A 14,075-nucleotide genomic window follows, 5' to 3' on the forward strand; every position below is an offset into this window, starting at 1 on the left:
GTGGGGGGCTCCGACTGTCCTGTGCCGCCAGGCCTGACGGGGTGTGACCCAAGCAAACCAAGCAGACGAAGCCTCTGAAGTCCTTAGTACGTTCGGACAGGCCGGTGCATGATTCATGGAAGCCCCGTGGGCAGGTAGTACAGGTGATTGGGGCGTGGTCGCAGCAAATGGTTCGAAAGCACCACTAGCATTTGGACTGGGGGCCAGGGTTGCTCTCGAAGTTGCCCGTCTTAAGAAGAACAGAGAGAGGAGAGTAGAAGAAAGAGAAAGGGAGGGACAGATAGAAAGAGAGAAAGACAGAGTAAAACGCAAAAAGGGGGAAAAGAGAGTGAATTGAATTTTATTGGTAAAATTCGTCCTATACTTTCTCAGTCGGATGCGGAAATCATAATTCACGCGTTTGTTACCTCCCGTCTCGACTACTGTAATGCACTACTTTCCGGTCTTCCGATGACCAGACTCAAGAGTCTTCATTTGGTACAAAATGCTGCAGCGAGGCTTTTAACAAGGACAAGAAAGTACGATCACATCACCCCAATTTTGGCTAACCTGCATTGGATCCCTGTTACCCTAAGATGCGATTTTAAGGTTCTCCTACTACTATACAAAATCATACATGGTCTTTCCCCCTCATATCTTTGAGATCTGATCTCCCCCTATGTCCCGGCCCGAAGCCTTCATTCCGAGAGCGCCGGTCTCCTGGTGATCCAAAGAGCCAAGAAGTGTTCCGCTGGTTCGAGAGCGTTCTCCATCCGGGCACCGGTGTTTTGGAATGCTCCTTCCCCTGAGATCCGATCTGCAACCTCGGTGGAAATGTTTAAATCTAGGCTTAAAACTCACTTCTACTCTATAGCATACGAATAACCTAAACTTCTTATATGTAATACCTTGTGAAGCCCTTAGAGACTAATTGTGATTAAGGGCTATACAAATAAAAATGACTTGACTTGAGAGTGAGAGAGGTGGGGAGAGAGTAGGAAAGAGAGGGATAGAGAAAATGAGAGACAAGAGTGTAAAGGGGGAAGAGAGAAAAGGAGAGACAAAGAAGGAGGGAGGACCAAGAAAGAAAGAGCGAGTCTGAGTGCATTGAGTTGGATTTGTAAGGCTACCCCGGGAGAGAGCTCTTCGCAGGACACCGCGGGAAGGTACCTAGTCTTTGTCCTGCGCTATCGGCTGTTGAGTGTCAATGGGTAAAGTGTGAAGTGCATTGTAAAGTACTTTGGAGGTCCACAGTAACAAGCCATATAAATACAGTCCATTTATTGTATTGGTTATAGTTTCCACATTCTAGCTAAACATTTTACTAAGTCTGCTCCCCAACTGCGCATTAGTCTGCTTCTCTCGACTGGCAATGTCCTTCAGAGCCTTTGCGGCCGCCGCGGATTCTGGCTGCAGCCTTAGAAGTTCTCGAAAGGCAAGGCGGGCCTCCTCCAACTCGCCAAGAATCTGACAGGCCTGGCCCAGTCGGTACCAGGATTTGGCCCCGCCCGGTTCTAGCCGAGTGGCTTTAGCGGCGTTGACTTTGGACCATGCCGGCTGCTTGAGTTTGAGTTGACACAACGATAAGTTGGAGTGAAGTTCGGCTTTTGTGCTCTGCAATTGAAGAACTGTCGGGGCGCGCAGTGGCTCCTCGGACCCCATGGGACTTTTGGGTTCTGCTTGGAGTTTGCTTCTGTCTGCTTCGCAGCCCTGCAGCGTGATGACCAGTTTGAGGGCACGAGTGTAGCAGTCTGATGCCCCCCACAAGTCTCCGTTTCTGAATCTCTGGCCGCCTCGCTCCTTATGCGACTTCACCCACTCCCATTTTTCGTCAGGTGACATCTGCCAGGATTCCTTTCCAGGGGTAAAAGATTTAAGTTCCACAGTGGCGTGCAATTCCTCCATGGGTTGGGAATGGCACACGTTGGCTCCTTTTGCTGGCGTCAGTCGTATCTGGGGAGCAAAAACAGTAATGGGGTACAGTAGATATGGTATAATTTGAGAAAGACAAACGGTGCTATGCTATTGTTTTTTTTCCTTTAAAGGGACAGAGTGTATTATTTATGTTTGTACAGAAAAGTAATATATTGTGTCACTGGAAAGACACTTGTTGGTTACCCCTGATGTGTGTTAGACCCTATGTTCTGGACTTTAAGTCGCTCCGGATTTTAAGTTATACCAGACAAAAAAATGCGTAATTAAGAAGGAAAAAACATACATAAGTCGCATTTTGGGGGGAACGGTATTTGATAAAGTCCAACACCAAAAACATACATGCCATCTCAAAATACATTTTAAAATAGAGAAGTATACAGAGGGGGGTAGAAATGAGTTACATTTACTCCGTTACATTTTAGTATGTTTTGAGACATTTTGTAATTCTAATAGTATTTTTTTTAATCACAAAACGTTAGTAGATTTGCGGAGAAGAAACTGTACTCTTGCTCCGATACATTAGGCTACATTCTACACGTTACTTAAACCCCCTCCATGTAAGTACGCGTAGGTCTGTTTCTGCTAAGGCGAATTTATTTTGTCAAGTAACCTCATTTTTAGATTTGACTAGTGACTCAAACAACCACTAGGTGGCACTATTTTTCCACCCAAAGAAACTGAGTACACATTTTCATGAGTCCCACAGAAAACGCAAGTCCTCCTCTTCAAGTGATAGTCATATCAAAAAAGCCAAAATCACAGCCTTTTTGCTGCGGCAGGGCGGATAACACAAGCAACAATTGATTGTTAGGCCAACCGACCGTAAGGCACCATCTTCCAAGGCTTTGATTGAAACATTGCAACCACATTTAGTAATGCACATAAATACAGTACTTAAATTCACCTCGATTATCTTAATCCATTTGTTGTTTAAAAAATATTGGACGATGCTAAAGTTTGTATGACTATCTTTTACTTCCATTTGAGTCATAAAATTTTGAAGTAACAGTACTTTTACTTGATTAACATTTTGGGGTACTTTACCCACCTACTATTTACTTTACCCACCTACTTTTCTATTCTATAGCATATGAATAACCTATAATTTTTGTTGACAATATCTGTGTATTATTTCTTATTGCAGCATCCATTGCAGCCTGGTCATCCTGGAAGGGGGATTATCACATGTGTGGTCCCTTCTCGAGGTTTCTTCATTTTCCTCATGTTGAGGTTGAGTTTTTTCTTACCCTCTTGTTGGTCTCAGATCAGGGGATGGTGTAATAATAGTCTGTGCAATAACCTGTGCAACCCTTTGAGACTCTTTGTGATTAAGGGCTATACAACTAAAAATGACTTGACCTCTGATGGTTAACAGTACTAACGGTACACGATTGACATGCCTGGTAATGTCAGTAACTACGTCATACATTTTGAATTACACGTTTACAAAACTATCAGTTTCACTCCAAATCAATAAATAAGATGCAATCTTCACCCTCTGTGTCATTATTAGGCAACTCCAAATCAGGAGGTAAACGCAGTTACGCTTCCTCTTCCACGTCGCTTACAGTGCCGTGAAAAAGTATGTGCGCCCTTCCTGATATCAGTGGGGTTTTTGTTTGCAAATTTATCATTCACAAAGGATGCAGGTCATCAAACCAATATTAATATCACAAATAAACAACCAAAGGACATACAAAATGCAGTTGAAAGATGTTGATTTCATTCATTCAGGCACATAAAAAACCTATGTGGCCCTATGTGAATAAACAATTGTCCCTTGAACCAAATAGCGAGTTGGGCCACCTTTGACAACGATAACAGAAATCAAACGTTCAAAATAATTGGTAAAGAGCCTTTCACAACGCTGTGGATTTTGGCCCACTTTTTTGGTAAAATTGTTTCAAATCTGACAAATTGGAGGGTATTCTAGCACTAACTGCTTGTTTAGTGTCACACCGCCAATGGTCATTTTGGTAATAATAATATGGTGGCCAAACATGTCAGTCTTTTCAAATATATTTAATGAGAGCACACATGTTTTTGCTTATTATTTTAAACAAAAGTTTAATCTAAATGAATCTAGTATTTTTAGACCACTACGGGTCGCTTTAGAATACACACTATGGCCTTGACATTGAAAAGGAATCGGACAGGATGTTTGATTCTTAAACTGAATTAATAATGACATTAATGCATGTGCAGAAAAGATGAAACCAAACAGATAATAGTGCAAGTTCTCCCACTTGCAAGTGTTAGAGACTTGTAGGCAGCAACAAGGGAAAACCTCAAACATGAGGTGGCCATGAGGCGGCAGTAGCTCAGGAGGTAGAGCGCTCGTCTTGGGATCAAGCGATCCCAGTTCGAATCCCGGCTCGTCCGTGTTACATGTCGAAGTGTCCTTGGGTAAGACACTGAACCCCTAATACCCTCAATAAGCAGGTTAGCGTCTTACATGGCTGCAATACAAGGCTGCTATTGGGAAATGTGGAGCACATTCTAAACCTCTTTGGGAAGTCATTGACTTGAAAAACACTATATAAATGCAGATCATTTCATTTCATGAGACAGAATGTGGAAAAACACAGAAAATCACATTGTTTAATTTTTAAATAATCTATCTGCAAATCATGGTGAAAAATAAGTATTTGGTCAATACCGATAGTCCATCTCAATACTTTGTTATGTACTCTTTGTTGGCAGTACCAGGGGCAAAGCCTTTTCTGTAACCCTTCACAAGCTTTTCACACACTGTTGGTGGTATTTTGGCCCAGTCCTCCATGCACATTTCCTCTAGAGCAGTGATGTTTTGGGTCTGTTGTTGGGTAATACAGACTTTCAACTCTCCACAGATGTTCTATGGGGTTGAGATCTGGAGACTGGCTTGACCACACCAGGACCTGTAAATCTTTCTTGCAAAAAAACTCCTTTGTCTTCCGGGTGTGTGTTTGGGATCATTGTCATGCTGAAATACCCAGCAAAGTCTTATCCTCTATGTCCTTCCTGATGAGAGTAGATTTTCACTCTCGGTACATGGCCTCATTCATTATTTCCTCTAATTAAATAAGTCGTCCCGGTCCCTTTGAATAGAAAGAGCCCCAAAGCATGATGTTTTCACTCCTGTATTTCATAGTGGGTATTATGTTCTTAAGATAGAATTCAGTATTCTTTCTCATCCAAACACGAGAACCTGAGTCTCTACCATAAAATTCTATTTTGGTTTCATCTGACCATAACACATCTTCCTAATCCTCTACTGGATCATCCAAATGCTCTCTCCCAAACCGCAGACAGGCCTCGTTATGTACTGGCTTCAGCAGGGGGACACGTTGGTTAGTGCAGGATTTGAGTCCCTGAGTTACTGATAGTAGCCTTTGTTACGGTGTTCCCAGCTCTAAGTGGGTCAATCACAAGGTCCTGTGTGGTACTCAGATTTTTGCTCACTGTCTTACTATTTTGACGCCACGGGTGCGATATTGCATGGAGTCCCGGATCGAGGGAGATTATCGGTGGTCTTTTATGTCTTCCATTTTGTAGTAATTGCTCCCACAGGTGATTTCTTACCTCCAAGCGTTTTACCTATTGCAGATTCAATTTTTCCAGTCTGGTGTCTACAATTTTGTCTTGGTGTCCTCAGTGTCGTGTTTTTAGTTTTGGTCATAGTGGAGTTTGTGGACAGGTATCTTTTATACCGATAATGAGTTAAAACAGGTGCCATTAATATAAGTGGCGAGTGGAGCCTCGTTCGAACTCGTGAGAGGATATTAAACCCCTTTGACAGCCAGTCGTTTGTTGGTGACCAAAAACTTGTTTTTCACCCCTAATTTAAAAAAATAAAAATAAAAATCAAACAATGCAATGTTCTGTTTTTTTTTTCTTCCACATTGACTCTCATGGTTGAGGTTTACCCATGTTGATAATGACGGGCATGTTTTTTCAAGTAGGAGAACTTGCACATTTGGTCATTGGCCAAATATGTATTTGCCCCACTGCTCCTCTATGATTCTTTTTTCAACTAAACACATTTTTTTTATTTTCTTCAAAACATTGGCAGGCCAAAACAGGCTTTCTTGTCCGTAGTTTAAACACCACAATAATAAAGTATTCCTAAAGCAAATATTTGGTTTTGAATACCTGCCACATCTCTCCAGCCCTCATGGCCTCCACACAGGCTTCAGTGACATCGCAATGGGCTTCTCCAAGTCTCAATGTGGTCCAGTCACCGAGTGGGATCTGCAAAACAGAGTCCAGCTGACGCTGTAGAGGAGCCACTTCAGGAAAACCCAAAAGATCTTCATGCTTGGTCTCGTCTTCTTTCACATTTGGCGATGTTTCAGTTTCGCTCATCACGCATACGCGAACACAGCACAGAGAACCAATACGGGGCTTGTAAACAGTTGACATTGCTAGGAAAAAAAAAGAAAATGTCTGCTGGATTAAATCAAAACATGGTTGTTACTGAAATTAAACACTGCAATTGGGTGTCCATGTCTATTATGAAACAATGTTTTCTACATTTTTTTAGTACAATGGACTCCCAATATAACGGCATTAATCTATTCTGAGGTGGGGATTGTAAGGTGAAATTGTTGTATGGCGTGGATAGAAATCTATGGTTTTAAGCTAACCCCAGATAAAAACATAAAAATAACCCCCCCAAAAATAGTAGGTAGCTTGTGTTTTTCCTCCTTTGCTATTTGAGTGATGGAGTATTTGGCCAACCAGAATTGTCACAGTTAGGTTTTTAACGGCACAGGCCAATCAGAGGCACTGAAGCAGGAAGAATAACGTTAGAGCGGAGTAAACAGCATCAGCTGTGCTTACTCTTGAGTCCTGACATGCCTCTGAGTCAAGACTGCTGAAAATATTGAGATTTTAAAAACTCTGTGGTAGAAAAGCCTGTGTGTGATTAAGAGATAGTGTAAACAAAATTAGTTAACTTGTTTTAGAGAGGCATGTTCAGGTGGAAACTGATCTATTAGCTCTTATTATAACATTACTACGTCAATCAAGCATATTCTATATAACACGCTAAAGTGGGCATTTGCACGTCACACTGGGTATTTGTATATTGTATTCTTTTTGCTTTATTATTGTATTGTTCTCAGCTCAGGGATGCTGCCGGAAATGTGAATTTCCCTTCGGGGATGAATAAAGTATCTGTCTATCTATCTATCTATCTATGTGTGTTTGTGATTAAGACAGCATACAAAGCACGCTAAGGTGGAAGGTTTACTTATAAGGTAATACCATAAGATTAGTTTGTCAATCTGGCTCTAATTCACAAGCTCTGTTGACATTTCAATGCACTCTTTGTTTTAAGTTGATTTAAGTCATGTTGGATGAATTGACATTTTTAATCATTTACTGTAAAAGGATTCAGGGAGCTATTAAGGTTTTTATGTAACTTTATATGAATTCCTGCTGAGCCTAATTTTATTTCCTGCACTGTTGGTTTAGGTGAAAGATTGATCATTTTAGTTCTATTGAAATTATAATGTATTTACTGTAAAGGGTTTCAGAGAGCTATTAAACAATTATTTAAATTTATAAAAACATTTTTAAAATTTTGCATTATTAATAATGTGTTGCGGCAATTTTTAACCTTTTACAGCAATTTAATATCGGCTCCAAAAATTGGTTATCAGCCTCCTCTTAATACTAATAATTGGTATCGGATAACCCCATATCCGTCCATCCTTAGTACCTACTAAGTACAAACATTGTTTGAGGAATTAAAAAGGAAATAAAGGTCAGCAGACAGCAACCCTCACAAAGCTCCCCAGAAGAGGGCGCTGTTTTCTTAAGGTTAAAGCATATTACCATGACCAGGTGCTCACAAAAATAAAAACTAGCACAGAAAATACACTTTACTTTTAAAATGGAAAATTGTATTGAAATTGCAAAATTAATCCGAAAACAATTAGGTTTTTTTTTTTTTTTTTCAAAATAGTGCCGCCCTAGTTCAGTGTTGAGAAAAACTAAACAATCACATGAGAGATGGAACAACATAAATCGGAGTTCATACAGCTGGAAAGTTGCAATTAATCATTCCAAATCAAATAAAAGCAAATTGCATTATGTGGGCACCTTCTCCTGCACTGGAAAAACTCAGCTGTGTTGGAGCACGCGTCAGCATCTTCTGGACCATCCACGGGCCTCTCGGGCATAGCGACACCCAAGATATGACATCAGCCCCATCAAGATCTTGATCAGAAGCAACACCCTTTTGTGGTTCAAAACCGGGAACTGCATCCATCTCTTTAGTGAGGATAGTCTGATAAGTTCTCTAAAAAGAGCAACAAAAAAGATGACGGCATATCGCACCAGAATACCCGGTTGTCAGGTTTCTAAGGTCAAAATCATTCATAAGTTATAGAATATAAGTGTGTCTTTAGCCTAGATTTCCATTGAGGTTGCAGATAGAATCTCAGCACTGGGGCCCAAATGAAGCATTCTCTTAAACCTACGGGTTTCTTCTTGGCTCTTGGAATCACTACATAAGGCAATTTTATGATTTCAGAAAAGAATGTATTGAAATCAGAATTTGGGCATACGTTTTGTTGAACATCTGCTCCATTGATGTCTCGAGAGAGAAAGTGGAACATTTTCAGAAGTGCATATTCAAACTTTTTTAAAGTTACGAATTTTAATGTCATCAAGGCCCTTGGCTTATTACAATTATCATGCAACTTTTCTATTACAGTAGATTCCCGGCAGACGGTGTCCTCGCCTTTTGACATTTTCAGTTTCCTGTGTGGAATAAGATGTGGGGGGTTCACACCAAACTGGATACGTTGCAACACAGTGTATCCCTCTGAGAGGCTACCACAGACTGAGTTACTGAGCACTCTACCATAGATGTATATTTGTAAAAGACAATTTAAGGTACCATGTATGAAAACTGGGCAGCACGGCGGTGCAGTGGTTAACACGTGCGGCACGGTTCTGAGGTCACGAGATCAAATCTCCTGAGTGGAGTTTGCATGTTCTTCCCGTGCTTGCGTGGGATTCCTCCCACATTCCAAAAAACATGCATGTCAGGTTAATCGGCCAGTCCAAAATGTCCCTAGGTGTGAGTGAGTGAGTGAGTTGTCTGTCTCTATGTACCCTGCGATTGGCTGGCAACCGGTTCAGGGTGTCCCCTGCCCACTGCAACAAAGATAGCTGGGATGGGCTCCAGCACTCCCGGGACCCTCCTGAGGATAAGCGGTACAGATAATGGATGGATGGATGAAAACTAAGAGGACTAGAACAAACGATCATAACATGGGGAGAAAGATAGATAAAAAAGATAAATGGGGAGAAATGATAAATGACTCGGTTTACCCATCAAATTGGCAGTTTTGTATTTGCAAAACGATGGCAAAAAAACTTTTACATGTTCCCAAGTTCTAAAAAAATTTTATTTTTTTCCACACAGGAAAACGATGCATTTTTCACTGAAATAATCGCCAAAAATACACGTTTCTATCATGCTTGATTCAACGGACAGCAACAACGAAACACGAGGCACAATTGACAATTGGTTTGAATTAGCATTATTAAAATAAAAACGTACCACTTCCAAAAAACGAAATCCATTTCATATCAGCGGATACATGAGGCAAGGGCAGCTTTGTTTTCCGCGTCTATTTCTTCTTCGATGATTTTTTTCCCCGAGCCTTAATGTTGGTTGCGCCACGTTACTGCTGTTAACAGGCTAGAGAGCAGTACTACATACTAAGAAGATGCGCGCGGTGAAATATTGTCGTATTTTTTTTAATGGTCAAATGGACAGCTCAAAGAGTTAATAAAAAATGTACAATTGTTTTATGGAGGTAAAGAAATTCTAGTCTACATATACAGTGATCCCTTGCTATGACACAGGGATCAAGAGGTCGCAGGTTCGATTCCCGGATCCTCCGTGTTATATGTAGAAGTGTCCTTGGGCAAGACACTCAATCCCTAATGCCCCCAATAAGCAGGTAGGCGCCTTGCATGGCTGACTCCTTATTGGTGCATGAGTGTGTGTGTGAATGGGTAAGTGTGGAGCACATATCTGTCAACCTCCACGGCTCGATGCCCTTACAAAGTGTCTTATTTTCCCTTACAAAATAAAAAAAAATCTTACACCATATTTTTTTTCCAAACGTGTTCATTTATGTAGTTCAACATGTTATATTGTACATGTGTTATATCATTCTGTACATATTCTTAATATGAAAAAAATAAAATCTATTAAAAAAAAATCAGGAACAATTATCGTAACTAAAATATCCATTAATAACACTTTAAACTTAAATTTGTAAATAAAGATATTTTTGGGAGGAAAAAAATTGTTGGCATTTCTATCTTGTAAACCAAACCACAATATCAACCATTGATGTTTGTGTTTTAAATTTCAAACAGACTATTTAACAGGGACAGAAAATACAACCCTTTGCAGCCTTGTGACTGTGGCTGTGAAGTGATCGGCAACTGTTGCAGGTATGTTGTGCTCTGCAATGAAATGGCAAAACATCACTTCTGCAGCTGTTGAGTCTTCAGGTGTAGTGCCTAATTTCGACTCCTCTGCAAAATCCTCCCCCCCTCGCGTGAACGCGCATTCTTCTGCGCTTCCGACATTAGGCACTACAGCGGCAGACGCATGCGCACAGTAGCATCAAACGCTCGCCTCGTTTGCAATGAAAAAAAAATACCGAGATAAAGGCTTGCGCTGCGAATTTGTTTGACTTCTTTGATTTGCCGTTTCGTGATAGTCAATTTATACCGGATGGTACCCATAATTGACAAATTTGCCTTTTTCCGTACAGATTTTCTTGTACGTCGTACACGTCTTAAAATGCATAATAAACGTACTTTGTACGGCAAAAACGTACAGGTTGACAGGTATGGGAGCACGTTGTAATGCGCTTTGGTAGATCTTCATTGTCTTAAAAAGCGCCATATAAATGCAGACCATTTACCGTTTGCATCGTGCCCTGTGTTTAGCATTATGATTGGCTAATCAGTCTTTCTGCTTTAAGTCTGCTTTGATGATTAAAATTGTTATTTGTCAGCGCCGTTGTTATTTGAAAAAAAAAATTATGAAGTACATTTTTTAAATAATGCATGTGCCTGTAAAAAGAGATGGTTATTTGTTTTCTCTGTATATTAGAGTGTTTAAAGGGTAATATTGCCTCACTGTGGTACAAAAAACTTTATTCAGTTAAAAAACATTGATTTGAATGCTAGGCAAAAATTAATGAACTATCACTCCAATTAGGGATGGAGCGATATGGGCTTTTCAGGGACGGCACCAATTATTAGTATCAAGAGAAAAGTCACTAACCGATATTTGCAGCCAATATTCATTCGCCGTAAAAGCTTAAAATTGGCAAAGAAATTTCCAATAATGCAAAAAGAAACAAACAATATTTGTTAGAAATTCTGAAACCTTTTATAGTAAATACATTTCAACAAGACTAACATGACAAATCTTTTACTTCATCAATAAAGACTAACAGTAAAGAAAATATAATTAGGCTTAGCGGGAACTTAGAACTTAGGTACATAGAAACAAATAGCTCCCTGAAACTTTTTACAGCAAATTACAATTTTAACACAACTAACAAACACAACAAATCTTTCACTTAAACCAAAAACTCAACAGAGCTCGAAATAAAATTAGGTGTTGCAGCAAATCGTATTAAGGTACTGTGCATGAAAATTTGAATAGCTCTCTGAAACTTTTTACAGTAAATACATGTCCCCTGCCCACTGCCCGGAGATGGCTGTGATGGGCTCCATTTGAATTTTAAACATTGTTGGCATGTAAAAACAGGAAATTATTGTTTCTGTGGGTAACTGTCTCTTTTATACACTGTGTTGGAATTTCTTGTTAAATCAACACAAATTTAAATTAATCATCTGACTCCAATTTCTGACCTTTCCTAATCACCATTCATCCAAACAATTTGCGAGCTCTTTTCTGCATAGTAAGTTTTCAGAAGCCGGCGTTGAACTCACAGGTGGATTTTATTTCTAACACACAAAACACTACATCTCTGCACGCTTCTCCTTCCAAAAACCGACTCTTCTTCTTCTTCCGAGTTGCTCAGCAAAGCATCTCCTCCACCCCATCGCTGGATCTCATTGGTCCCCGTTCCCGGAAGAATGGCGCGTCGATTGCGCCCGGTCCCGGTCGGCCCCCAGACAGCTCGTCAAGATTTAAGGTCTCCCGTTCCCGGGAGAATGGCGCGTTGACTCCTCCGCGTAGGCCCTCAGACAGCTCGTAACCTCCCTCTGCCTGAGAGCTGCCCCAGGTCAAAATTTACGGTCTCCCGAAAACTTTGGCACAAAGCACAAATAGTCCAACAGACAAACCCAAATTCAAACTTCTATATTCCTTTAACTGCGAAAATTCACTTTTGTTTTTTTAGTCCGACAGGGCTTGGGTTTGTAATATCAGTTACCGTTAAAACCGGTTTCTGAAATTTCTGAAATAAAACTTCAAAGAAACTGCTCGTGTCAGCTATTATTTTGACAGTCTCACTATCTGTGAAAAAATGAACACACAGAGGAAGAAAAGCCTTTCTTTCTTCGATCCTAACATTATTTTTTTATCTTGCTTTTCCCTCTGTCCAAGAATTTCTTTTAAATTTTACATCACGTAAGGCTCGCCTAGAGAAAGTTAATATGATTGTCCGTCATCTTGCTGCCAAAGGTACACCCAAAAGGCAAAAACATTTTTAAATGCTTGGGGGGATTACTCAGTTTGGGCCCTTTGAGTCTCTAGAGTTTGTTATAATCCTTGTGCTTTGTAGCACTTGTTTTTGGTTGCCCAAGAAATATTTTAAAGGTAGCGTGTGTATTATTTATCAACTCCTACCGATTAAAAATTTTCAAAAAATCCAAAGAATAATCAAAAATACATGAACTATCATAAACATGCATTTTTTCAATCAATACTCATAGGTTGAGAAATTAGCAATTATTTTACAAAACATGAGCCTCACCTAAAGGGAGCTGACATAATTATCCACCTTGCTGTTGTGGGTACCCCAAAACCCTCTAAAAAGCTTTGGTAAAAAATGAGAAGTATAATGCTTAGTTTGCTTAGTTTATATTCTTACTTGTGCTTTGTAGCACTGTTTTTTTGGTTGCACTACACAATACAGCGACATCTATTCGTCGTAAAATGTGAAGATGAACAAAGTATCTATCTATCTATCTATCTATCTAAAATCCACACTGTCCCCTGACGTCTTATTCCAGAATTATTCTGGAGTGCTAAGTCTAATCTCATTATAAACAATCTTCAAAACATTGTTACCAATGACAATAAAGACCATTCTAATATTAAAAAAACGAATCTGCTGCCACCTACTGATATGAATGAATGTTATAGTTACGTTGCTGATCACTGGAAAAAAAAGCAAAAAATTTTTTTTTTTTTTTTTTTTTGGTTTGAACAAATTTATTGACACTAAAAACAGAAAACAATCATGACAATCTCAACAGCAATTAAGCACATTCACAATATTATATTCCAATATTACGTTTTTAACAGCAAACACAAAGTGAGGTTTGAACAAACCTTCTCGAAAATCTCATTAGCAATCAAGCATATTCACAATTTCATTATATAACATCTTTGTTAGTGTCAATAGATCCGTCCAGGCCAAAGTCGATTGTCCTCGGTCTAAACAAATCCACCGACACCAACAGCAGCAAAACAAACACGACAATCTCAACAGCCATCAAGCATATTCACAATTTTTTTATATCTGACAATATGACGTGACGATATGACGTTTTATCATTTTTTCCTGACATTTTCAACATCAATTAAACAATTTCAGAGTTATTTTCTTTTAACAGTAGTTAACCAGCGTGTAAAAGGCAATACTATTGTGCAAGGGCATAGCTCTGCCATCCCACCCTCCCAAGCAGCATTCTTCCAGTCCTCTGTGTGGGTCCTCTCCCTTCTTCGTGGGTCCTCTCCCTTCTGGGTTCCACAACCCAGGCCGTTGCTGCCGGAACTCCCACAGTGTAGCTCCGGCTCCCCCCTCTGGGTGGGTGCAGACGAGTCTATGGCTGGCTTTGTTTAAAAGAGAAAATCTACAATTTCTCACGGTAGACTTGTTAAAAAACCCTGGACAAGACTTTTTGTCACACAGTATCATACATGACATGAC

At 40.0% G+C, this 14,075-nt stretch overlaps 1 protein-coding gene across 1 annotated transcript; it reads right to left on the minus strand.

The window, feature by feature from the left end:
• Nucleotides 1-1,245: 1,245 nt before the first annotated feature.
• fkbpl (FKBP prolyl isomerase like) lies at nt 1,246-9,602 on the minus strand. The gene is made up of 4 exons (XM_088330132.1): nt 9,476-9,602; nt 8,005-8,203; nt 6,049-6,320; nt 1,246-1,932 (listed from the first exon to the last, which is right to left on the minus strand). Exons 2-4 carry the CDS (start codon nt 8,171-8,173, stop codon nt 1,288-1,290), a joined length of 1,086 nt encoding a protein of 361 aa, XP_088186258.1. The 5' UTR covers nt 8,174-8,203; nt 9,476-9,602; the 3' UTR covers nt 1,246-1,287.
• Nucleotides 9,603-14,075: the final 4,473 nt, after the last annotated feature.

Source organism: Urocampus carinirostris, chromosome 3, assembly GCF_059441175.1.
Source record: "Urocampus carinirostris isolate Australia breed hairy pipefish chromosome 3, RoL_Ucar_1.0, whole genome shotgun sequence".
Classification (NCBI taxonomy): domain Eukaryota; kingdom Metazoa; phylum Chordata; class Actinopteri; order Syngnathiformes; family Syngnathidae; genus Urocampus; species Urocampus carinirostris.